The sequence below is a fragment of the Pleurodeles waltl genome, chromosome 4_2 (genome assembly GCF_031143425.1).
Source record: "Pleurodeles waltl isolate 20211129_DDA chromosome 4_2, aPleWal1.hap1.20221129, whole genome shotgun sequence".
NCBI lineage: Eukaryota > Metazoa > Chordata > Amphibia > Caudata > Salamandridae > Pleurodeles > Pleurodeles waltl.
Genome location: NC_090443.1, coordinates 364722172 through 364749110, shown reverse-complemented (window position 1 = coordinate 364749110; position 26939 = coordinate 364722172). Strand labels below are relative to the sequence as shown.

The 26939-nt window shown below is 49.8% G+C and overlaps 1 protein-coding gene across 1 annotated transcript in view; it reads right to left on the bottom strand.

The window, feature by feature from the left end:
* LOC138292721 (guanylyl cyclase C-like) overlaps positions 1 to 26939 on the bottom strand; it is a 453160-nt gene that overhangs the window by 286911 nt on the left and 139310 nt on the right. The window contains exons 7-9 of the mRNA XM_069231453.1: positions 10311 to 10428; positions 9042 to 9177; positions 5558 to 5643 (exon numbers count right to left, since the gene is read on the bottom strand). Of these exons, the coding sequence (XP_069087554.1) occupies positions 5558 to 5643; positions 9042 to 9177; positions 10311 to 10428 (340 nt within the window). The remainder of the gene's footprint in view (positions 1 to 5557; positions 5644 to 9041; positions 9178 to 10310; positions 10429 to 26939) is intronic.

Sequence of the window (26939 nt, the reverse complement as noted above, 5' to 3'; positions counted from 1 at the left end):
GAGGGGATTGTCTCAAACGCATTGGTCGAATGGGATGCCTTTAAGGCTGTTGTCCAGGGCCTGTGCATCAAAACCTCATACAGAGTGAAGCAGGCCCTGTGGAAACCAATTATGGAACTGGAAAGTGCCATACAAACAGCAGAGGTACAGCCGGGGGCAGCAGCCGGGACAGAGGAGGACACTGCCAAGAAACACAGGGCAGGGGGATAGGGCAAGCTGGGTATTGGCATGGCTCTTGAAGTCAGAAGCCCCCAAAACCCCATCAATGCCATCAGATCCACTACTGGCAAAATATTGAATAAACAGGCCTATGTGTCTTCCCTGGCTACTATACCTTGCTGTATCAGGCAGCAAGAGATGGGGAGACCCACTACTGCAAGAATACTTGCATGACCTACCATTCCTCGTATTGACCCTTTACAGCGCCACACGTTAGGCAAAGCACTGACCATGGAGGAAATTTGCCTTACAATTGACCAGATAGAACGCAAAAAAGCCTCCGGGCTGAATAGGTTCCCAGTGGAGTTTTACTTTGCCCATAGAGTGACCCATACCCCAAAATTCCACTGGATGTATAGGCAAGCCAGGGACGAGGGCGCCGTACAATTGGCAATGCAGGAACCACTGATTGAATCCTTATCAAGCCAGGCAGAGGTCCTATGGAAGTGCATTCTTATAGACCACTTTTCCTCCTGAATACAGATTACAAGATCCTTGGGAAAGTCCTTGCAAACAGGTTCCTGCCTTGCCTCCCCATGCTGGTCCATCAAGACCAAAATGGCTTCATTATAGGGTGGAAAATCTTTGTAAACCTGAGACGTCTCTTCTGACTCATGGATGAAAACACAAGGGTGATGCCACCAAACTCAGCACTTTCTCTTTACATCGAGGAAGCCTTTGATACTCTGGGCAGGCCCTAACCTGATGGAAGTATTGAGACAAATTGGGCTGGGCCTGGAGATTATAAACTGGATAAACTAATCTACAGTAATCCAGTGGTCCAAGTGGCGTAAACTGGGAGGCTATCTCACTATATGCCGACAATGCACTTGTGTACCTGAGGGACATTGGCAGAGATCTCCTAAAAGCGATGGGACCCTCGAAGACTTCAGCAAGGCATCAAGCTTAAGACTGAATTGGGTGAAATCCTGTCAGTTCCCTATGCATAGCCTCACATAACTGGAGGGGGAGGTGCTCGCCCCTCTGGCGCTGGACTAATGGCCTGATACCTTCAGATATCTGGTCATGAATATTGACCACACGGACAATGACCTGGTCCACAGGAACCTGGGAGTAGTTGTATCTGGCACAAGTAACTCCTTGGCATTTGGGTCTCCCTCCCACTATTGACCATGGGAAGAGTGTCAATAGCCAAAATGCTGGTGCCACCCAGGCTGTTGTATCACTTTGTGGCTCTCTCGATTCTTCTACCCAGACGCTTCTTTAGAGACCTGGGGGCATATTTATACTCTGTTTGAGCTGAATTAGCGTAATTTTTTACGCTAATTCAGCACAAACTTAACTCCATATTTATATTTTGGCGCTAGACATGTCTAGCGCCAAAATATTGTAGTTACAGTCATTTTTTGCCTGCAGAAAACTACCTTCCATCAATGAGATGAAAGGTAGGCGTTCCAGGGCAAAAAATGACTCTAAGGCCCAGGCACCTTATTTATCCTCCCGTGCAAAAATGGTGCACGAGAGGGAGGTGGGCCTAAACGATGGTGCTAAGCTTGCTTAAATGCCATTATTTAACTCCTGGGTCAGGGCAGGCGTTAGGGGACCTGTGGGCCTATTTCTATGGTGGAACACCATGGAATAAGTCCACAGCTGCCCTCCCCAGGCCCCAGGGACACCCCCACCCACACCAGAGGGACACCAGGGGATAGGAAACCCCATCCCAGGTAATTAGAGCTAAGTATATATTTTTTTTAAGTGCTATTGGGGGCCCTGAAATGGGCCCCCATTCATGGCCATGCTCAGATGACCCTTGTCCCTAGTACTGGCCATTGAGGTGGTGGGCATGACTCCTATCTTTTATAAGACAGGAGTCATGTGGTATGTAGGTTTAACGTCAAGAAATGACGCTAGGCTTGCTAGAATCATCTTTTTTTAGTCTAACCAGTCTAACGTCATCTATTGGTGCAAACCCCCCTTCTCCCATACCGCCACCCCACCCGGCTAACGTAATTTTCCATGACTGTAGCCCACCATTTGTGCTGGATTACGCCATTCCATAAATAAGACGCCCATCCGGTGTCTTGGAATGGCGCTAGCCAGCGGTAAACGTTTTCACTCAAAACTGTGTTAGCGCAGTTTTGCGTGAAAAAGTATAAATATGGGCCTTGGTCTCTGTACTCTCAGACCTGATCTGGGGTCAGGCAGGAAGAGCATGGCACTCTGCAAATTATATGCGCTTCTCAAACAAGGTGGATTGGGGGCACCAAACTATGAACATTGTTATGCGGTGGCCCAGCTGCAGAGGGTGACGCGCTGCGTCTCAGATGTCCCCTGTCCTGAGCGTGGGAACATACAGAGGGACGTGCGTGAGTGTACAATAGTTGACTGCCTTCTGGATCCACAGTGGATAGCTTTGTGCTCTGTGCCCTAGCAGGTTGACTGAGCTTGCCAAACACTGCTGGCACAGATAGGCCGGACCCGGGAGTGGCTCATTACCATTCTCGCCAAGCTTACCTCTGTGGGCTCATGGAAGATGGCTGGCCTTAGCAAGCTAGGCAACTTTTTATTCATAAAACCGTACAGACCTTTCAGGAACAATATGACATTAATGAGAGCCAGTTCTTGTCCGTAATGCACTTGCAACCATGATAGGAACATTGTAGGGCCCAGAGCGAATGGAACCAGAGCCATTTCCACCTCTGCAGACACTACTCACTTATGAGAATGCCAGACAGATTATCTTGATGCTGTATAAAGTAGTGCTAGACACCCAAATTACAAATCTTCCTGCCCTCAAAGCTAAATGGGCTAATTTAACAGCCCATGAACTTACTGACTGATAATGGATCAATGTGCTCAAACAAGTGTGCAAGGTTTCTGGAAACCCCTACCCAAAGTATACCCAATTCAATTATCAACCTGAGACATATGCTCATGCGTGCCCATGGTATATACTCGACGGTCTTCCCCAAATGCCTCTGATGCCCATGCCCAGAGGCAGGCCTTTAGCACATGGTATGGGCATGCCCTGTTATTAAAACAAAAAAAGTTATCGACTTGGCATATGGGCTAGCAAAGCATTGTATAGCTATGACTTTGAAATCCCCTGATGCTCCCTCAGTGCAGTGTTGGGTACGGGATCTGCTCACGTGGATGACAGCATCACGCTGTGGCATACACTAATCATGTGCCAAGAGGGATGCACCGCACAGTGTTGCATGTGACACATATCTAGAAAAGCTTGCAGCCAAGACAGATGATAGGCCCCCATGAGGGTTCGCACTTCCACTGTTCCCAGGCATCCGATGTGATAAAATCCATAATACCTACCACATTACATGCCAATTTTGCCCATTCGCCCCTTAACCTGCATTCCTCATGGACATGCCATAATGGTGGTGATACCATTACTTCTCCATACACCACAACGATCCACCCACACGCTCAGCTAGGCGCTGGAAATAACAACATCCTGTTGTCTCCACAGTCAAGGATGTTAGTTTAAGTCCCCAGACCCAAAGTTAAAACATTTACGCCCTGGTTGAGCATTTCTGACAATTATACAAATTATTAGCAATAGGCGTTTTGACAAAGGGCATATATTTAGCCCTGCTACCTTATGAGGGGTGGCACGTGACATCCGATCCAGTAAGTATAGACGGCGTGAGGATAATACACGGTTGTACAATCAATGATATCAGTGATACTGCTCTTAGTACGATACTGTCCATGTCTTCTTGCACAATATCATTGCTATTTATTGCTTACACACTATGTTAATGTTGCTGGAATATCAAAAACGTCAATAAGCATCTGCTTGTACAAAAAATGTACACCTAGATCTAAACTCTTTTTGTCAAAGTGCACAACAGTTAAATGCATCACTCCCACTTCAAGTGAGTGTCCATAACAGGTTTCTGATTAAGTATTCATGAAAATGATGGTAATGGTCCACAAACAGGGCCTAAGTTCTTTATTAATGACTGTCAAAATGTACAAAACACTGAAACTTTGCCTACCTTTACACCTCTACAGGCACTGATCAGGTAGACATCCTCCATTTCTGTCAAAATGTACAAAACACTGAAACTTTGCCTACCTTTACACCTCTACAAGCACTGATCAGGTAGACATCCTCTATATCTCTCCTGAAAGAGATGGCAAACTTCACCATTGTGTGAGTTTTTGTAGAGGAGACATGCATGGACCACAGTACACATTGGATTTTGGAGAAAGGACAGAAGGACTACCAAGCTGCCCTTGAACCTGCATGATGAAAGGCTGCCTGGCTGGAAAGACTGCACCTGCTGCACTTTGGGCTAGTGAAGTCTGGAATGTGCCTGTGACTCCTGGTTCAGGAAGAAGTTGATTCCCTGTCCCAAATCGAAGCAGTGACTTCAAGGGACAGTTAGCTGCCCCCCTGGAAAAGCATGAGGGACATCAAAGCTGGAAGAGCTCAAACCAGCAAGTTGGTAGCCACCACAGAAGTTATGCCACTACCTGCCTCTGGGCACCCAAAGAGGCAAATCCAAGATAGCCAAAAGTTGCCCCTGTGCATGTTGGATGCAAGGGTGTTGTCTATTCCCAGATTTGTCACCCAGGAGGGACACTAGCCCCCACTAAAAGATTGCACCCTAACTGCCATGTTGCGAGAAAAGAAGCCCAGCCACAGCTGGCCTTCTACTGTCACAAAGAGGACTTTGTGGGATCCCAAGTTCCATGGCCAAAGTCACCCTACTTCACCCGTGGCCCGAGGAGTCACCTGTATCTTACCCTTGTCGACTGCAGAGCATCAGGAGCATTTTTTCATCCTGCATCCCCAGCATCAGGACCACACCATTGTAGTTTATGCGGTTGTCCTGTAAAGTTTGAAACTTGTCTTAAAAATGCTCTGGTGGCCAGGTAAGTGCCCAAAGTATCCCTTCTGGCACCCTAGACCTCCATCCTGTTAGATTTGATTGACCAAGCTGGGCCGCAGTAGCCAAATTAACCCTTTCAAACTTTTCAAACATTTACAAACTTTTTGTTGAGCAATGCTTGTCTGCAGTTGCATTTAAACATACTGTATCTTCTAAAATCTATACCTCCGGAACCCTCTGGTGGATTTTGCTCAACAAGGTCTCTAAAAATTAATTAAATAGACTCTATTTTTATAAATTGACATCCTGGTTCGTTCATGTTGCATGACTTTCTTATTCCGTTGTATAGGTACTGTTAAATGCATTGTTAAGTCTTTCTGATTGAGCTAAAGGTAAAACAAATGAGCCTGACTGGGCCCAAGACAGTTTTGTGAGTGTATTCCATGATAAGGTACCACAGCCATATCATATCACACACCCAAATCCTCGCAATATGCACCTGCAGAGTGTGCCCATACCTGATTGGTGTCTGTCGAAGTATACAAGAGTGTCAAGTTCCAGTCTCGGTCTCCAGCATTGTCCAGGATCAGAGGCCCAAATACACCTTAGAAACAGAAACATTGATGTGAGCACAAGCCAACAACAATCTCAGGGCCAGACTGGCCTTTTAATCCATCGGGCATTTCCCTGGTGGACTGGAGCCAGGGCAGCTGCTGCTGCCTCTGTCACTTTCACCAGATTACGGAGATTAAGTGCAGCAGGCACAAGGGTTGCCAAGAGAAAGGGAGAGGGAGACGGCGGGATGGACAGATATCAGAGAGTGAAAAGTTTGCAGGGGAGAGAGAATGGACGAATGAAACAAAAAGAGCGAGAAGAAAGGATGCAGGGTTGATTTTAGTATTTTTGCCAGGGCTATTTTTGGTTCTCCGGTCCGAACTACTGCAATACAGAGAAAATGCTGCAATTTATCCTCTAATGGTGAGAAAATGTATATATAGGTGGTGGTTTAGCGCTTTAGCACTAACACGCAACACTTTAGCATTAACTCTTCTGCGCTTTAACTCTTTAGCAATAACTCTTTCGCGCATTCTTTAGTATGAGTGACAGCAAGTGTCATATTTTGCTGCGTGTGTAAAGTGAACGCTGTAGGTGCAGGGGTTTTAAAGTTTTTGTTGCGACAGATAACATTAGGTGCCTGCCATACTCAGCACTCCCATTATTGCAGCTAGGCACAGACACTTCGATGCTTCTGCATTCAAAAGTATTGTTATGCTCTCCTGCTGGTGAGAAATTAAAATGGCGCTAAAGAGTACCTGTCGGCTCCTCCTGTAGAGGAGGTCTGCTCTCTCGTGGTGAAACATTAGATTACAGCAAAGGTGACCTTGGAAAGACGATTTCCTCTGGCTTTTGTTGGGAGAACTCGACGTTACAGCCAAAAGGATAGCATTGTAATTTACAGGTGATGGCCCTACTCTCCCAGCTGTGGCAGTAGAGGTATAACGCACCATCTTTCCTCCAAAGCTCATTGCGTAAAGTCCAACCCAAATTTATAAGTCCAAGACATGATAAATCTATATGCGTTTTGAAACTATAATTTTGCTGTATGTTTGAATTATTTCCATTTGAAAGCAACGGGTTTGCTTACATCTCCTTGATTTTTTTTTGCATTTTGCTTTCGCTTGTTCTTGTTTCTCCCTGGCCCCCTCCTCTCTGTTCCTTTAGTCCTTGGTTCCTAGTGATGTGATGCTGCATCTGACTTTATTCATTCTACAAAAGTATTTTTAGCTACAATGGTATTTGTCACAATAGGTGCTGTTGCATAATTGTTCTACACAGAATTTGTTAGGATCAATTTGTTTTACCAAATCAATTGTGCCTGTAAAAATGGGAGCGGGACACACGTACCTAAATCAGAAATCTTTTGTATTTCCGTGGTTGTGGTATCCACAACAAACATTTTGACAAGTGACTGCCAACCCCACGATGCCCTCTTGTTACAGGCAGATGCATTTACAGTATATCAGCTGAATGTTGGTTGGTGGAGTGTGAATGGAGGGAAAAATTGGGAAAAATACATCTGCCCAATAAGTCATGCAGCTGGTGCCCCTACCGTCCCTCCCATCTGTTCCTTAGGGGCATATTTATACTCCGTTTGCGCCGAATTTGCGTCGTTTTTTTCGACGCAAATTCGACGCAAAACTAACTCCATATTTATACTTTGGTGTTAGACGCGTCTAGCGCCAAAGTACCTAGAATTAGCGTCATTTTTTTGCATGAACACCTTCCTTGCGTTAATGATATGCAAGGTAGGCGTTCCCGTCTTTAAAAATGACTCCGATGCTATTGCGTCGTATTTATACTCCCGGGCAAAAATGACGCCCGGGAGTGGGCGGGTCTAAAAAACCCGCATTTGCGCCGGATTTTAGCGCCTGGGTCAGGGCAGGCGTTAAGGGCCATATTTATACTTTTTGACGCAAAACTGCGCTAACGCAGTTTTGCGCCAAAAAAATTAGCGCCGGCTAACGCCATTCTGAAGCACCATGCGGGCGCCGTATTTATTGAATGGCGTTAGCCGGCGTTAGCCGACCGGCGCTGCCTGGTGTGCGTGAAAAAAAAACCACGTACACCAGGCAGCGCCGGCGTAGGGAAAAATGGCGTTTGGGCGTCTAAAAATGGGGCAAGTCAGGCTGAGGCAAAAAAATCATCTTAACCCGATTTGCGCCATTTTTTTACGACGCCCATCCCCCATTGAAATGACTCCTGTCTTAGCAAAGACAGGAGTCATGCCCCCTTGCCCAATGGCCATGCCCAGGGGACTTCTGTCCCCTGGGCATGGTCATTGGGCATAGTGGCATGTAGGGGGGCACAAATCAGGCCCCCCTATGCCACAAAAAAGATTTAAAAAAAATACTTACCTGGACTTACCTTTTCTTCCCTGGGGTGGGTCCCTCCATCCTTGGGTGTCCTCCTGGGGTGGGCAAGGGTGGCAGGGGGTGTCCCTGGGGGCAGGGGAGGGCACCTCTGGGCTCATTCTGAGCCCACTGGTCCCTTAACGCCTGCCCTGACCCAGGCGCTAAAATCCGGCGCAAATGCGGGTTTTTTAGACCCGCCCACTCCCGGGCGTCATTTTTGCCCGGGAGTATGAATACGACGCAATAGCATCGGAGTCATTTTTAAAGACGGGAACGCCTACCTTGCATATCATTAACGCAAGGAAGGTGTTCACGCAAAAAAATGACGCTAATTCCAGGTACTTTGGCGCTAGACGCGTCTAACGCCAAAGTATAGATATGGAGTTAGAATTTGCGTCGAAAAAAACGACGCAAATTTGGCACAAACGGAGTATAAATATGCCCCCAAGGGACCTGTGGGCTCAGAATGAGCCCAGAGGTGCCCTCCCCTACCCCCAGGGACACCCCCTGCCACCCTTGCCCACCCCAGGAGGACACCCAAGGATGGAGGGACCCACCCCAGGGAAGAAAAGGTAAGTCCAGGTAAGTATTTTTTTTTAAAAAAAAATTGTGGCATAGGGGGGCCTGATTTGTGCCCCCCTACATGCCACTATGCCCAATGACCATGCCCAGGGGACAGAAGTCCCCTGGGCATGGCCATTGGGCAAGGGGGCATGACTCCTGTCTTTGCTAAGACAGGAGTCATTTCAATGGGGGATGGGCGTCGTAAAAAAATGGCGCAAATCGGGTTAAGACGATTTTTTTGCCTCAGCCTGACTTGCCCCATTTTTAGACGCCCAAACGCCATTTTTCCCTACGCCGGCGCTGCCTGGTGTACGTGTTTTTTTTTCACGTACACCAGGCAGCGCCGGTCGGCTAACGCCGGCTAACGCCATTCAATAAATACGGCGCCCGCATGGCGCTTCAGAATGGTGTTAGCCGGCGCTAATTTTTTTGGCGCAAAACTGCGTTAGTGCAGTTTTGCGTCAAAAAGTATAAATATGGCCCTTAGTGTCCCGGAAATCCCGTGTTATTCACCAGATCACCTCACCTTCTATAGAAAGATTACGAAACTGATTAAGGAAAGCGTCAGGCGTGATGTGGATGTTGTTTTCCAAAAGGTTCTGGAGCACAAACCCAAATATCAAGACACTCTCTAGGTATCCCAAGACGTAGTCGTTCTTGAGCTGGAAGAGAAGAAACTTGGTGAGAAAAAATCTGTGGTTGGCTCTCAGCACAAATTTCAACTATTTGTTAAGCGCCACAGGGTACAGTTGTTCTTCGCCCATAATATCCAAAACTAGTGTGCTATGAACCAACTGGAGGACACAGGGTAATTGATGGGTGGCAGAGGTGTTAATTACAAAAGCTGAACTCTTTCTGTTGAGAAGGCCTCTAATTTTACTTTTACATTTTTAATAAACACATCTTGTCATCAAATGTACAATCGTATATTTAACTAATCTATAATCATATACTTAATGTCACAGAAAAAGTTACCAACGCTAGAGTTGTAATACAAGGTCTAAGATTTAGATGAGAATACAAAAATCTGCACTTGGTTTTCTATGGAATTCACATACTTTGCCCAAAACTTCAGATGTTATCACTGGAATTTAAAAAGAAGAAACTATCCTCTAGGCCTTGCGCAAAATGCAGCGGGACGTCTTTTTTTAAGAATCCAAAAGCACCACTTCATGTCAGGCTCAGTGGCCTCCCTGCAGTGGCTACCTGTCAAACAGAGGATCCAGTTTAAAATCTTCTGAATAGCCCATCGACCTTTACAGAATAAGGGTCTTCAGATGTTAAAACACTTGATACGACCCTATATCCCCAAAAGGACTCTGCGATCTGCTGCCTCATGTCAGGTGGTGACCCCGAGGTCCAAAAAGCGAGAAGTGGTGGGAAGTCCTTTTCACATATAGTCTTAGGGAGTCATTGCGAGTTTTGCAGTCTCATGACAGTCAAACCCACAGTGACGGTCGGCCCGCCACCATTCTGGTGGCCCAACTGCCAGATTATGACCCTGGCGGTCGGACTGCCGCCACCAACAGGATCATAGATCCAACGGGTTGGCGACGGTTGAAGTCGTGGCCAGCCACAACGGTGCTGAGTTCAGCAATGCCGTGCTGAACAGGACTTTCTGCCAGCGTTTTCATGGAGGGAACCCCACCATTAAAAGGCTGGCAAAAAGGCAGTGCTGTGGGCCACGGGGGGGCCTGCTGGGGGCACCCTCTGTGCGATGGCATTGGCCTTGGCTCCCTGAGGTTGTGAAGGCCGTGGAAATAGGGAGTAATGCTGGTACTCTTTGCCTACTTACCATCGATATATGTTCTGAGTTAAGTTCGAGAGAACTAGAGTTTGATTTTGGTGGCATTGTCAGGACCAGCACATGCTGCATGGAGTTGTATGAGGTCTTGTTCTCGAAGTAGGCCTCGCTGGAGAGAGAAAAATAGGAGAATTAGAAAACCGGATATGTCCACTTTTTCCAGATGTCTGTGGAGGGAAGATGGCTGTGGGCTGCCTGTAATATGCCTACCGCTCCACTCAAGAGAACGATGTGGTCAGTTAGGAACGTCCATATCCTCTATGTCATCCCATGCTCTTACATTTGTCTAATGCAGTTGTTTTCGATATCTGGGGGGTCCGACACCCGACCCCGTGATTAGGAGTCAAGATGGGTGCTATACTCTGGAAAAGAGGGCCACTTATCCTGCTTCCTGCTCCTGAAGAATACAGACAAACATCAAAATTACTGTTGTGATATTTTTGTACAAAAGTAGGACTGTGAGCCGCGCTGTAGCTGGTAATCAGTAAAGTCATTTGTAACACATGGGAGCCAGAAATCTCTCTATAAAAGCCCAACAGGCTTGCTGTGACGTATCTTGTCACAGATAAAAAAAAGAAATGAGGGAGCTGTTCAACGCTACTAAGCTACTACAGTTCTGACTTTAGAATACCTGCGGTCAGAGCTAGCAGCCTAGGTGAAAGACACGTCATAGAGCATAATAACAGCAAAAGGGGAACAGGCTTTTCCTTCTTCAGTTTTTTCTAAAAATAAAAGGTGATCAGCAGACGGAAGATATTTATCGCAACTTGTTTATTGTTGAGTATGGGTCATTACAGGAAAGATGGACTTTCTCTGCATGTTTTTCCGCTCTGAGCTATACCTTTTTCAACCTGACTTAGATTAAACTGATTATAATATCTTTTAACAACAAATTACTCACTCCTTTTTCGTCTGTTTAATTTAGCCCTACAGATTTCACTTTCATTCTTCATGTCAGAAACTATACAGTGTCTTTCATATAAAAGACCAAGACAACAATTTGTGGGAAGGGTGAGGTGTGGCCATATTAGAAACAATTAAATAACAGCTGTTGGAGGTTACAACGATATTTCAAGTCACTTTGGAGTTCCAATACTTCATAAAACAGTTGGGACTTTGGCCTCTTATGGTCATGGAATTCCTCAGTGACTTGCAATATCCTTATATTTTACAGCAGGAGGCACTTGGTCTCATAAATCATGCATGGCCTGGTTGGGAATACGTATCAAATGAGGACCTCCAATTTAACCCTAACACCTCACCCACTCTGGGGCAACATGTCTGCCAATAGCATATTGCTCATTGGACATTGACTGAGCTGTTTCAAGGGATAACTGAGCACAAAATGCAATTCTCAAAATCTTAAGGATGTTCGTATTTGCAAAGGCCCTATGTCTTATGTAGCACCTTCAGCCAGTTCTAGTAAGTTAACCAACTGCCTATTAGTAATTGTAGTTTTAAGTTTTACAGTGTATATATAAGGGTGTCCAACCTTGTCTTTAAAATGATAATGACCCCAGGTATTCTAAATATGTTAAAGAGCATGCCCATATTTGTATTAGAGCCATGCTTTAAGACACTGGGGCCCATATTTATACTTTTTGACGCTAAACTGCGCTAACGCAGTTTAGCATCAAAAACTTTAGCGCCGTCTAACGTCATTCTGAAGCGCCATGCGGGCGCCGTATTTATGGAATGGCGTTAGCCGGCGCTAGCAGACCGGCGCTGCCTGGTGTGCGTGGAAAAAAACCACGTAGACCAGGCAGCGCCGGCGTAGGGGGAAAATGGCGTTAGGGCGTCTTAAAATGGGGCAAGTCAGGTTGAGGCAAAAAAATCGCCTCAACCCGATTTGCGCCATTTTTTTCGGCGGCCAGACGCCTTTTAAATGACTCCTGTCTTAGTAAAGACAGGAGTCATGCCCCCTTGCCCAATGGCCTTGCCCAGGGGACTTATGTCCCCTGGGCATGGTCATTGGGCATAGTGGCATGTAGGGGGGCACAAATAAGGCCCCCCTATGCCACCAAAAAAAATTAAAAAATATAAAAAATTATACTTACCTGAACTTACCTGAATGTCCCTGGGGTGGGTCCCTCCATCCTTGGGTGTCCTCCTGGGGTGGGCAAGGGTGGCAGGGGGGGTCCCTGGGGGCAGGGTAGGGCACCTGTGGGCTAATTTTGAGCCCACAGGCCCCTTAACGCCTACCCTGACCCAGGCGTTAAAAAGTGGCGCAAATGCGGGGTTTTTTGACCCGACCATTCCCGGGCGTGATTTTTGCCAGGGAGTATAAATACGACGCATTTGCGTCGCCGTCATTTTTTTAGACGGGAACGCCTTCCTTGCATCTCATTAACGCAAGGAAGGCGTTCACGCAAAAAAATGACGCTATTTGCCCATACTTTGGCGCTAGACGCGTCTAACGCCAAAGTATAAATATGGCGTTAGTTTTGCGCCGAATTTGCGTCGAAAAAAACGACGCTAATTCGGTGCAAACGGAGTATAAATACGGGCCTGGATGCTTTGTTGCAGTTGTGTGGTACTGGTGCAGGTCGCAATGTACTGAAGACCTTGCAGTTACCTCCAGAGCAGAGTGGTATGAAGGTGGCAAATTTCCCAAAATATTTTCTGGAGACGCCCCACAGTTCTGTGATTCATTTGTTCCTGACTTCATCATGAGAATTAAGTATCCCATTAATTTATACAGACTGCAACTGCTGAGTGAAGTAAAACTTAAAAGATTACTTCATCAGTGTTAGAAATGGGGTCTTTGGTTGGCAGTCAGGTTACCCCCTGTCCAAGCAAGGACCCTCACTCTAGTCAGGGCAAAGGAGAAACACACCTGGTTAGCCCCCACTCTCCCCCTTGGTAGCTTGGCACAAGCAGGAAGGCTTAACCCAGAAGCAATGTATAAAGTATTTGTACCAACACACACAGCAATACAGTGAAAACACTACAAAATTTACACCACACCAGTTTAGAAAAATAGTTAATATTTATTAAAAATCAAACAAGACAAAAACGAAAAAAATCCAACATACACAAGTCAAGATATTAATTTTCAAAAGAATAAGAGTCTTATGCCATAGAAAACAATGGAAACGTTGATTTTACACAAAGTACCTGGTTTGCATCAAAAATAAAGCTGCACGGGTGAGAATGCCTCGGAAAAATCACGATGTGTTGATTCCTTACTCGCAAGTGAGGCCGTGCATCATTTCTTCTCTGGTTGGGTAGGCGATGCGTCGTTTTTCTCCCTCGCAAGAGAGGGATGCGTTGATTTCTGGACTGGGCACCTTGGATCCGCGCAGGTTCACGATGACTTTGACACCCAGTGACGACATGTGAGAAATCCGGTTGCACGGTGTTGGAAAACTGCACTGCGTGGGGTTCGCATTATTATCAGCAGCCGCAAGCGGGTGTTGCATTGTTTCTCCAGCTGCAATGCATCGATCTCCCAGCTGCAATGCAGGTGGCATGTCACATTTAGCCACAAAGTGGGTGGCGTGTCGTTTATCAGCCGCGCTGCAGATGGTGCGTTGAAAATTTCACTGCTTGCTGTTCTATGCGTGGATTTTAGCTCTTGTTCTGCAAATTTCACCTTTCAAGGGCCCAGAGACTGGGTAGGGTACCACTTGGCAGGGCAGTAGTCTCAGCAGAAAGTCCAGATGCTGGCAGAGAAAGTCTTTGATGGCCCTGAGACTTCAAAACAGGAGGCAAGCTCAGAAATGCACAACAATGCCCAGTCTTTGTCCCCATTCACAGGCAGAAGCAGCAACTGCAGGATACCCCAACAAAGCACAGTCACAGGCAGGGGCAGCAATTCTCCTCAGCTCTTCAGTTCTTCTCCTTGGTAGAGGTTCCTCTTGGTTCCAGGAGTGATCTAAATTCTGGGGTTTTGGGTCCACTACTTATACCCCTTTCTGCCTTTGAAATTGACAAACTTCAAAGGAAAGTCTCTGTTGTTCACAGGATCCTGCCTTGCCCAGGCCAGGCCCCAGACACACACCAGGGGGTTGGAGGTTGGAGACTGCATTGTGTGAGTGCAGGCACAGCCCTCTCAGGTGTAAGTGACCAATCCTCCCTCCACTCTATCTCAGATGGCTCATCAGTATTTGCAGGCTACACCCCAGCTCCCTTTGTGTCACTGTCTAGAGGAGATTCACAAAAAGCTCAACTGTCAGTCTGACCCAGACAGGGAATCCACAAACAGGCAGAGTCACAGAATGGTTAAAAGTGGCATTTTCAAACTACCAATCTAAAAACCAACTTCACTAACTGATGTATTTTTAAATTGTGAGTTCAGAGACACCAAACTTCATATTTCTACCTGCTCTCAAAGGGAAACAGCACGTCAAGAATATTTAAAGGGAGCCCCCATGTTAACCTATGTGAGAGATAGGCCTTGCAGCAGTGAAAACCAAATTTGGCAGAATGTCACTGTTAGGACACGTAAAACACATCGGTATGTGTCCCTCCTTTAACATAGACTGCACCCTGCCCATGGGGCCACCTAGGGCCTACTTTAGGGGTGCCTTACATGTATAAAAAGGCATGTTCCAGTTCTACACTTTTCTGAACCCAGTTGGATCCCTCTGTCCATAATCTCAGGACCCACTAAGCTAACCCATGGGGAATCCTTCTCTTGACTTATGGACCCTATCTGTGCAGCACCTAACCTTACTTTTCTCATAGAAATATCCCAGTGGGCAGACAGTACCACCACAACTCCTGTCCCCAACCCAAGGGCAACCGTGTCCACAAGGATAGCAACCCACAGTGCCAACTGACCGCTGTCAGTGATGAGAGCCAAACATCTGCCCTTCCAGGGCCCTCTAGGCTCTGTGGTTTCTCAGAGTGGGGGGCGGTAGCCCCAGGTGACTGGCACCCTTTGTCTACTCTCCCTCCCACCAGTTCAGGGGTGGTATCCTGAGACTGTCAGTCCAGTTCAGGATCTGTATCCTTAGGCTTGACAGAGGCCAGTGGCGAGTCCTTTCTCTCTCACCCTCCTCCTTGGGGCTCTATGCCCAACTTTTGAGAGCTGTACCCCCAGACTCCATAACTGTTAGGGAGCTGGTGCAAGCCGACCTACACAATTCTCCCAACAGTGCAGGGCCACTATCCTAAAACTGGTTTCCCAACCCAGGAACTATGCCCTTGTATTGAACCGGGGTCAGAGGGGAGTCTCTCCCTCCCCTGCCCCCCTTCCAGAATTCTGCACTCCCCATCAAGGAAGTACCCCAGAAGATAACATGGTAGGGACATTGTTAGCAGTTGCCCCTCCCTCCAGGTAAGGGGGGATACCCTGAACCCATCCCTCCAACCTAGAATATGTACCCCGAGGCTGGACCTGTGCATGGCAAGTATTTGGGGAGTATTTCTACCCCCTTAAGGGAAACACTTTCTTCAGGTGTTTCACAAGAGTCTGTCTGACGCTAGTCTCCGGACCCCTGCACATCTGACAGGGTATGGAGCCCCCCAGACCAGAAGTGGTATCACCAGGGTCATTCCTAGAGAGCTCTGACCTCAGAGCTGCGCCCTGACCCTTCAGGTTCTCCACTGCAGACTGCCTCCCCCTCTCACCCCTCTCTCTGGTTTTCTGCCCCTCCACTTTGGAGTGGTACTGCCAGACACCAGCACTGACGGGACACTGGTGACAGCCGCCCCCAAGTCCTACTGACACTATATGGTCGCCCTCAGCAGATGGTCTCCCGGTACAGGCTAGGCTCCCCCCCCGGTGTTCTCTCATGGAACTCCCAAAGCTCTAGGACTGGGTCTCAGGCACCCTGGGCCTCTTACCACACCCACTCCGTCTCTCCCGAGACAGGACATGGGATCCCTTACACATTCCACTACACAGGGACCTACCTAGGTCACCACAAACCTCCCCCACCTCCCTTTGTTGGGGAAACCCTGAGCCACTCCCTTTAGGAGCATCCCCAAATACCTCTTCAGTCTCTTTGGTACTCACCCAGACATCAGCCTTCAGTGCAGGTTCCCTGGGGCCAGTGAACTGGCACTCCACCTGGTGTTGGCGTAGCTTTGGAAAACAAGGACCGCACAAATGCTCTCTAGCAATCACATCACAAAGCCCCTCACATTTGCTAACCAAACTACCCTCCACCTCACTATCCAGTGCTTTGAAAAAGTACCCCACATCGCCCTCCTGAGACTGGTGAGACAGTATCTGAGTGTCCTTGACACCCAACCCACACTCTTATGGGAAGTCTCCATACTTCACTGCCAGGACTTTTACCAGGGGGGAACCCCTCTCCCTGTCACTCTAACCTAGAACCAGTAGAGTATCCCTCCCACCACTAGGAATATGACTCCTTGTGCCAATTCTCTGATCTACCTCAGGGACCCTGCGCACCACTTGAGCTACCTTATAAACCTGAACCTCCTGATGTATGTCACCGCCCTCCTTCAAGTTGGGTACCAAGTCTCTGGGCATGTGCACTTCTCCCTCAGTACTGGATGTAACATGTTTGCTACCACCATCTGAACTAGACTCATCCCTCAATGGCTCTAGGGTCCAGCTCCTTCAGACTGTGCTCCTGAGCTAAAATAGCTTTCTCATCCTCCAAAGTCAGTCTCATTTCCTCTAAAGCGTTTTCTCTTTTCTGCTTTAACCTAAGCTTCAGCTGCTCCAACTCAACCTTCCTGGCTCTCTGCCTAGTCTCCAGCTCCTCTGGGGACAGACCTGGAGAGGAAATGATACTCGCTCTGGAGGGAGCTCTTCCATCTTTAAGGCTGGTCCCCCGCCCCACAGGCGATGCTGGTTCTCCCGACTTCACCACATCTCTCCCATCCTTCATGTGCTCACCAGACTGAGACATGATTGTGATCCAAATTTGAGAGTTGCAAATAAAAACTGAAAAAGAAAAACAGTATGCTGGTACGTCATGGTCTCCACTGGAACAGTAGTGTACACCAATTACTGTATGTAAAGTACAAATACAAGTCCTATCCTCACCGCTGAGCATCAATGTTAGAAATGGGGGTCTCTAATTTGTAGTCAGTTTACACCCTGTCTAAATAGGGGCACGGACTCTAGTCAGGGTAACGGAGATACACAGCTCAGGTAACCCCTGCTCACCCCCTTGGTAGCTTGGCACAAGCAGTCAGGCTTATGTCAGAGGCAATGTGTAAAGTATTTGTACAAACACATACAGTAACACAGTGAAAACACCACAAAAGTACTCCACACCAGTTTAGAAAAATAGCCAATATTTATCTAAATCAAACAAGACCAATACGCAAAAATACAACATACACAAGCAAAGATATCAATTTTAGAAGATTAAATCCCAATAAAAATACTTAGAAACACAATAGCTCCAACTGAGGCTATCACAACTTCGTTGACGGAGTCGTTCCCAACAGTCTGATGCCACTCACTAGGAGGGCGGTGCTGGTCACTGAGTCACATAGACTCCCAGGTACAGTACCTTTGGTAACAAAGAAAACAAGCCAGTGCACAGAGTCAGGGAGGTGTTGCGTTGCAGGATCCAGTGTGGCATCAGTTCCTTACTGCATAGCGGGGGAGGTGATGCAGCGTTGGTGCGAGACATCTGTCCCTGTCAATCCGGCGGGGACGATGAATCCAGCGTGTCGAGATGCTTTGGGTGACCATTCAGGGTCGTGGTGACGGCAGAGGGCTAGAGGGGTTGCAGTGGTATCGGGTGTCACCGGTGTCTGTGACATGGCACTCGGGACTCACGATGTCACAGGACTTTAGCGGGGCTGCGGTAGCGTCAGAACTGCAGTGTTAGTTGTGGTTGTCGTACTCTAACAGGGACCACAGCTTGAGTTGCAGGCAGCATTCTTGGGGTGCAGGCAGCGTCGCAGAGTCAGACAGCAGCGTCGGTCCTGGAGTCATCCGGAGTCAGTGTGCCTGGTTTTTCTTGTTTTTAGGCCAGCTTTCACTCACAGGGGATCAGAAACTGGAATAGACACCACTTGGCAAGTCAGGGTCCTCAGCAGGAATACTCAGGTGCTGGCAGGTGAAGTCTTTGATGTCCCTGAGACTTCTTAACAGGAGGCAAGATCAGTCCAAGCCTTTGGAGAGACTTCACAAGTAGAAGTTCAGAAAGCAAAGTCTAGACCTTTCCCTCTTAATCAGAAGCAACAGGCCAGCACAGCAAAGCAACAAACAGAGAGGCAGGTCCTCCTCAAGCATCAAGCTCTTCTCCTTGGCAGAGGTTCCTCTTGATCCAGAAGTAATCTGAAAGTCTGGGGTTTTAGGTCCACTACTTATACTTATTTCTGCCTTTGAAGTAGGCACTCTCTAGTGGAGGACCGTAGAGTAGCGCATACTGGGGGAGGACCCCATCCACGAGTTTCTCCAATTCTTCAGAAGTGAAGGCAGGGGCCCTTTCCCCAGTCGTAGCAGCCATTGTCTCTTCCAGACCGAGGTCACAGCAGCACTTGCAGTGTAGGTCCTCTCCTGTGGAAGATCAGGTATCGAGTGAATAAGTAGATAGAAAATGGCGGTCACGCCCGCGGCGGTGCGTACCGCGACCGCCGGCGTACATCGTCATTGGCTCGTGAAACCCATAGGGTTCAATGTTAACCAAAGCGGCTTTGCGGCACTGCATTGTGTGAGGACAGGCACAGTCCTTTCAGGTGCAGGTGTCAGCTCCTCCTTCTGACTCAAGCCGAGAAAGACTCATCAGGATATGCAGGACATACATCAGCTCCCATTGTGTCACTGTCTAGAGTGAATTCAGCCCAACTGCAGTCTGACCTAGACTTGTATTCAGCAACCAAGCAGAGGCACAGAATGGTTAAGCAAGAAAATGCCCACTTTCTAAAAGTGGCATTTTCAAACAGACAATCTAAAAAACAACTTAACCAAAAGATGTGTTTTTTTAAATTGTGAGTTTAGATACCCCATACTCCAAATCTCTATCTGCTCCCAATGGGAAACAGCACTTAAAAGATAAGTAAAGGCAACCCCCTTGTTAACCTAGGGGAGAGATAGGCTTTGCTATAGTGAAAAACACATTTGGCAGTACTTCACTATCAGGACATGTAAAAAACAACAGTAAATGTCCTACCTTTTAAATATACTATACCCTGCCCATGGGGCTACCTAGGGCCTACCTTAGGGGTGACGTACATGTAGTAAAAGGGAAGGTTTGGGCCTGGCAAGTGGATACACTTGCCAGGTCAAACTGGCAGTTTTAAACTGCACACACAGACACTGCAGTGGCAGGTCTGAGACATGCTTACATGGCTACTCAGGTGGGTGGCACAATCAGTGCTGCAGGCCCAGTAGTAGCATGTGATTAACAGGTCCTGGGCACACACAGTGCACTTTACTAGGGACGTACCAGTAAATCAATTATCCCAATCATGGATAAACCAATCACCAATACAATTTAGACAGAAAGCATATGCACTTTATCACTGGTTAGCAGTGGTAAGGTGCCCAGAGTCCTAAAGCCAACAAAAACAGGTAAGACAAAATAGGAGGAAGGAAGCAAAAGGTTTGGGGATGACCCTGCAAAAAGGGGCAGGTCTAACAGTAGCCCAATAGCTAGTAATGGCCACATCCTCCAAGGGCACTTTTGGGGTATAAATATAACACTCCTGGTACGCAGACCTCAGATCACAACTGGACTGGAGAGAGGACCAAAGAAGACTGCCCTGTTGTTCCCTGGACATGGCAAGAGAAGCCACACCAACCACTGGACTCCTTGGACTGGCAAAGGGAAGACTGTGCCTGTGGTACATGGCTTGAGGAAAAGTCGCTCCAGAAAGAAGAGGTGAACTCCAAGAATGGCACCTATGATGTTGGGGATATGTCCAAGGGCATAGAAATCACCCTTCACTGTAGGCAAATCCCCCACCTCAGGGAAAATGATGTAGCTCCTCATGTGTTTCAGCAGGGCAGACAACACCCTGGACAACACCTTGGAAAACATAGGTTGAGACATCCCTGATGATATGGCCACTGTTGTTTGAAATGACCCACTTGCTAAGAAATGGAGTACTGACAGCACCTGCACTAGAAGGGGGATCCCTTTGGGTTGGCGGATGGGTGACATCAGGTCTGCCTCCAGCTGGGCACACAGTTCCTGTATAGTGGCTCGGTCAAGCCTGTATGTCAGTATGACATGTCTTTCCTCCATTTTCGACAGGTCCACCAGCGGTCTGTACACGGGAAGATTCCTCCATCTCCTGGCATTGCCCAGTGGACGGTGCCTAGGAAGGACAACAGCGAGCACAGAGTCAATCAACCCACAGGTACGTTCCCACAGCTTGCACACAACACGATTCACTATGCATTGAATGGTTTGTATGAGTGTTGAGGAAAGGCCTAGGTATGTGTGACGCAGTAGAAATTAAGCCATGTGGGCCCTTGAAATGGCGGCTGCCTGACCTGTGAAGTGTGACAATGGGATGTGAGGTCAATGCGCTGGCGTGGCACACCGTGGCGGTAGGCGGTCGAAGACCGCGGCGCAAAGCCGCTTTGGTTAACATTGAACCCTATGGGTTTCACGAGCCAATGACGATGTACGCCGGCGGTCGCGGTACGCACCGCCGCGGGCGTGACCGCCATTTTCTATCTACTTATTCACTCGATACCTGATCTTCCACAGGAGAGGACCTACACTGCAAGTGCTGCTGTGACCTCGGTCTGGAAGAGACAATGGCTGCTACGACTGGGGAAAGGGCCCCTGCCTTCACTTCTGAAGAATTGGAGAAACTCGTGGATGGGGTCCTCCCCCAGTATGCGCTACTCTACGGTCCTCCAGACCAACAGGTAAGTACAGTGGGACCATGCTTTGTGGGCAATGCCTGGGTTGAGTCGGGTGGATGAAAGATGGTGGGGAGAAGAGCGATTGAGGCATGCATCAGACGACAGATGAGAGCATTGGCCACATGGCAAGGGTGGGGATGGGGGGCCACTCACATCAAGCATGCAGAAGGTGATGATTTTTTTCTCCCCCTGTATATGTCACATAGGTCAGCGCCCACCAGAAAATCGCTATTTGGCGTGCCATCGCCAAGGACGTCCGGACCCTGGGGGTTCACAACAGACGGGGCACCCACTGTCGGAAGAGGTGGGAGGACATCCGACGCGGGAGCAGGAAGACGGCGGAGGGTCTGCTGGGGATGTCCTTCCAACATAGGAGGGGTGCCAGTTGTCAATTGACCCCCCTGATGTCCCGGATCCTGGCGGTGGCCTACCCCGATTTGGATGGGCGCGTGAGGACATCACAGCAGACACAAGGGGGTGAGTACACTCTCATTCTGGTGACTTTGCGTGCAGTGGAGGTGTCTGGGTGGGGAGGTGGGCTGTGGGTATCTCTAGGCCAGGGCGATTTCTGTAGGCTAGGCCCCTCCGTAAGGCATGGCCCTGTGCCCCCGCCCCCCACCTCTGTAGGGTGCCAAGTACAGCTATTCATGGCCCTGTGTCATCTATGTGTGCAGTTGTTGTCCATAGGCTTGTAGGCCATGTCCCACTGATTGAGTAGTGGACCCCAAGTGCGCAGCGTAGTGCAGGGGGCTTCTGTGTCTGTCCTCTCCGCCAACGGTAGCGGTAATCCATGCACTCAACATGTCTTTCTTTCTCCCCCTCCCCTTTTTTGTGGTCTTCCTGTTCATGTGTGCATTAGCATCATCAGGTGGAGGAGAAGTGGCATCGGAGCACGAGGGAGCTGCATCCCACATGGCCCTCTGAGTACACCAGTGGGACGGAGGGCGAGGGGAGCTCCACAGCGGGGACTCATGCTGATGTCAGTGGCAGCGACTCGTCCTCTGAAGGGAGCTCCCTTGTGGTGGAGGCAACATCCGTGCCCCCCGCAACAACAGGTACAGCCGCCACCCAGCGCACCAGCACGCCCTCCCAGCAGCCCCTCAGCGTTTGCCCCGTGCCCGCTCACCCAGGAAGGGGGGCATCTCCTTCGCCCCAGGCACCTCAGGCCCTGCCCCTGTCACCCCTGCTGCCCTCAGTGAGGAGGTCATTGACCTCCTGAGGACCATCATTGTTGGGCCGTCTACCCTTTTGAATGCCATCCAGGGTGTAGAAATGGAGGTGCACCGGAGTAATGCATACCTGGAGGGCATTCATTCGGGTCAGGCTGCCCATCAGCGATCGTTCAACGCTCTGGCCTCAGCACTGACGGCAGCAATTGTCCCTGTCTCTAGCCTCCCCCCTCCAACTTCCTCCACCCAGACCCAATCCCCTGTACCTCTGCCTTTCCCAGACACACCTACAGACCAGCCTGCACACACCTCAACACCCAAGGGAAGCTCATCCAGACATAAGCACCACACTTCACACAAGCATTCACACAAGCAACATCCACATTCAGACACACCAACACCCACTGCCTCCACTGTGTCACCCTCCTCCTCGTCTCCCTCCTCCCTCCCTGTGACGTCTCCACTCACAGTTGCATGCACAACATCTTCAGCCACTACGTCCATCACCAGCACACCCACCAGAACACTCCGCACACGTGCAGTCACCACCCCCACTACCATTTACACGTCCCCTGTGTCCTCTCCCAGTGTGTCTGTCACCCCCTCTTCCAAACCACACAAACGCAGGCAGCCACCCACCCAACAGCCATCCACCTCACGACAGCCCCCAGCCCAAGCACCTGCACCCAAAGACACCAGACTTCACACTTCTACAACCACATCCTCTTCCTCCACTCCCATACCCACTACATCTAGCCGTCCCTCTCTTTCCAAATTGATTTTCCTTTCCAAACTTGACCTCTTTCCAACAACTCCCCCACCCCGTCCATCGAATAAGACTGCAATCAGCACCTCAGCCACCACCAAACCAGGACCTATCAAGACTGTTGTCCAAGGACTGTGGAGTCCCCCACCCTCAAGGGCAACTAGTTCTGGTAGGAGCCAAGGCACGGCCAGCACACCCCCGGAAAAACACCCAAAGATCGCCAGTGCCCGGCGCGAGAGGCCAAGGACACCAGGGACCAAAATCCCTACCCTGGCTCCGGCTGGAAGTGGGGTGCCACCTGGCACACCGCCAAAGGTGGGAAAGGGCCACAGACGACCAGGGAAGGGTGGGAAGGGCAGCACGCCCGACAAGTCCGGCAGCAGGCCAGCTGCCCAGGAGGGCCCCACCAGCCCCATCCCAGGTGTGCAGGAGGGACCCGCTAGCCACAGCCCAGCTGCCCAGGATGGCCCCGCCAGCCACAGCCCAGCTGCCCAGGATGGCCCCGCCAGCCACAGCCCAGCTGACCAGGAGGGCCCCGCCAGCCACAGCCCAGCTGGGCAATGAAGGAGCGCCAGCCACAGCCCAGCTGGGCAATGAAGGAGCGCCAACTCAAGCACCGCTGAACAGGGCAAGGACCGCCAAGGCAAGCACCGCTGAACAGGGCAAGGACCGCCAAGGCAAACACCGCTGAACAGGGCAAGGACTGCTGAACAGGGCAAGGACCGCTGAACAGGGCAAGGACCGCCAAGGCAAGCACCGCTGAACAGGGCAAGGACCGCCAAGGCAAGCACCGCTGAATAGGGCAAGGACCGCCAAGGCAAGCACAGCTGAACAGGGCAAGGACCGCTGAACAGGGCAAGGACCGCCAAGGCAAGCACCGCTGAACAGGGCAAAGACCGCCAAGGCAAGCACCGCTGAACAGGGCAAGGACTGCCAAGGCTGAACAGGGCAAGGACCGCCAAGGCAAGCACCGCTGAACAGGTCAAGCACCACTGAACTGGGCCCTTCATCTCAAGCACCGCTCCGCTGGGCACCGCCGTCTCAAGCACCGCTCCGCTGGGCCCTTCATCTCAAGCACCGCTCCGCTGGGCCCTTCATCTCAAGCACCGCTCCGCTGGGCCCTTCATCTCAAGCACCGCTGCATTGGGCCCTTCATCTCAAGCACCGCTGCGCTGGGCCCTTCATCTCAAGCACCGCTCCGCTGCGCCCCTCATCTCAAGCACCGCTCCGCTGGGCCCTTCATCTCAAGCACCGCTCCGCTGGGCCCTTCATCTCAAGCACCGCTCCGCTGGGCCCTTCATCTCAAGCACCGCTGCACTGGGCCCTTCATCTCAAGCACCGCTGCACTGGGCCCTTCATCTCAAGCACCGCTCCGCTGCGCCCTTCATCTCAAGCACCGCTCCGCTGGGCCCTTCATCTCAAGCACCGCTCCGCTGGGCCCTTCATCTCAAGCACCGCTCCGCTGGGCCCTTCATCTCAAGCACCGCTCTGCTGGGCCCTTCATCTCAAGCACCGCTGCACTGGGCCCTTCATCTCAAGCACCGCTGCGCTGGGCCCTTCATCTCAAGCACCGCTCCGCTGGGCACCGCCGTCTCAAGCACCGCTCCGCTGGGCACCGCCGTCTCAAGCACCGCTCCGCTGGGCACCGCCGTCTCAAGCACCGCTGAACTGGGCCCTTCATCTCAAGCACCGCTGCACTGGGCCCTTCATCTCAAGCACCGCTGCACTGGGCCCTTCATCTCAAGCACCGCTCCGCTGGGCACCGCCGTCTCAAGCACCGCTCCACCGGGCCCTTCATCTCAAGCACCGCTCCGCTGGGCACCGCCGTCTCAAGCACCGCTGAACTGGGCCCTTCATCTCAAGCACCGCTGCACTGGGCCCTTCATCTCAAGCACCGCTCCGCTGGGCCCTTCATCTCAAGCACCGCTGGCCCATTGGCAGAAGGGGCAGTGCTGCATCTGTGTCGGGCAGGCCAGCACGAAGCACTCTGGGCACCAGTCCCCCTCCAGAACCAGTGGACACTGTCATCCACTTGAGAGACTGTGGCTTTGCACTCCCCAGGATGGTACAGTGGGCAAGCCACCCACTGTATGGACTTGAGAGACTGTGGCTTTGCACTCCCCAGGATGGTACAGTGGGCAAGCCACCCACTGTATGGACTTGAGAGACTGTGGCTTTGCACTCCTCAGGATGGTACGGTGGGCAAACCACCCACTGTATGGACTTGAGAGACTGTGGCTTTGCACTCCCCAGGATGGGACAGTGGCCATGGAGGCCCCTCGTGGATCTGGCGTTGTGTACTCATGTGGCTGAGGTGCCCCCCCTTCCCTTCCCCCTGAGGTGCCTGTAGTTTTTCTATCTGATGCCCCTGCAGTGTTCTCTCCGTTGGTGTCAGGTATCCTGTGTGGGCCTTGCCCATGTGATTTGGGCCCAGTGGTCCACGGACAATGACTGCTAAAAGTATCGGACTTTTAATATTTATGTATATATTAGTTTTAAATGTGTGATATTTTTATATGCCAGTAATACAATATATTCGACTGTTTATGATCATTTCATTTTGTCTTTGCATTCTTCCGGGGGGGTTTGGGGGTTGTAACAGTGATGTATTGCTATGCATTGATGTGTGTGTTGTAGTGGGTGAGGGTGGTGGTGGGTGTGTAGCGTATGTGTGCCCGTAATTTTTTCTCCTCCCCCCTCCCCTGTGTCGTAGGTGCAGTACTCACCGTAGTATTCTGCGCCGGCGTTCGTGCTCCTGGGAGAGGAGCAGGAATACAATAGCTGGTAGGATGTGTAGTTCGGGTTCCATGCTGTCCAGATTCCTCGTGGGGTGTATGGAGGTGAGCGTTTTCCGTTTGAAATGTCTGTTTCCGCCGTGTTTTTATCGGCGGAGCTACCGCCCCGGAAAAGTGGCGGATTGGTGGGTTGTGATAGGGTGGGCGGTACATTGACTCCCGCCTGTCTGTTGGCGGTGACCGCCGCGCTGTTTGTTTGTCCCGCCGTGGCGGTCGGAGTGTTAAAGTGGCGGTCTCTGTTGGCGGTTTCTGCCAGGGTCAGAATTCCATTTTTTAAACCGCCAGCCTGTTGGCGGGTTAGCCGCTGCTTTAACACCGACCACCAGGGTTGGAATGACCCCCTATATCTCAGAACCCTTCAGTGGATTTTGTTCAGTTTGGTGTCTGAAAATGCATACAAATAAGATCTATTTTTATAAACTGGTGTTGGATTTCTTTCACGTTGTTTGCCTTTCTTTTTTTATTGTTTTGGTACTTCTAAAGGCTTTACACATGTTTCTTTGTCTAAGCCTTGCTGCTCAAAGCCACAGCTACCCAGGGTTGAGCTAAAGGACTTACAAATGAACCTAGCAGGACCCAATACCATGTTGTGAGGGTATTACACAGGGAAGTCTCACAACCACACCATATATTTTAAACAATTTTTCTCACAACCACATGGTGGCTCAGTCTAATTTTGAACAATTCAATATACATTGAAAAATAATAATATCACCATATCCAGGCTAATAATACAGTTTTTGGTTACCTGGAAGATTCTAAATTGCCGCAATTGTAGGAGTGTGATGGGTAAGAGGTAGCTTCTATACTGGCATTTTGCAGTGCTGAAATTGCTAGTGAATGGTGTAAACAGCAGTAGCCCCTTAAGAATCATCTTGGGCCCTGCCATTTTCTTTAAATTAAGCACTGCACAGGAGCACTGCATGGTCAGGCATATACATGGGCAGCTGGTACACTCTGAAGAGGGCCTGGATATCTGGGACCTGGTTTTAACCATCTTAATATACCCATCTGGTGGTGCCTGGAAACACACTGAAGTCTGACCTCTCCTCAAGAAACCCTCCGCAGACCCCAGCGGACTCGAGAACTACTGCCCCATCTCGCTGCTCCCTTTCCCCACCAAAG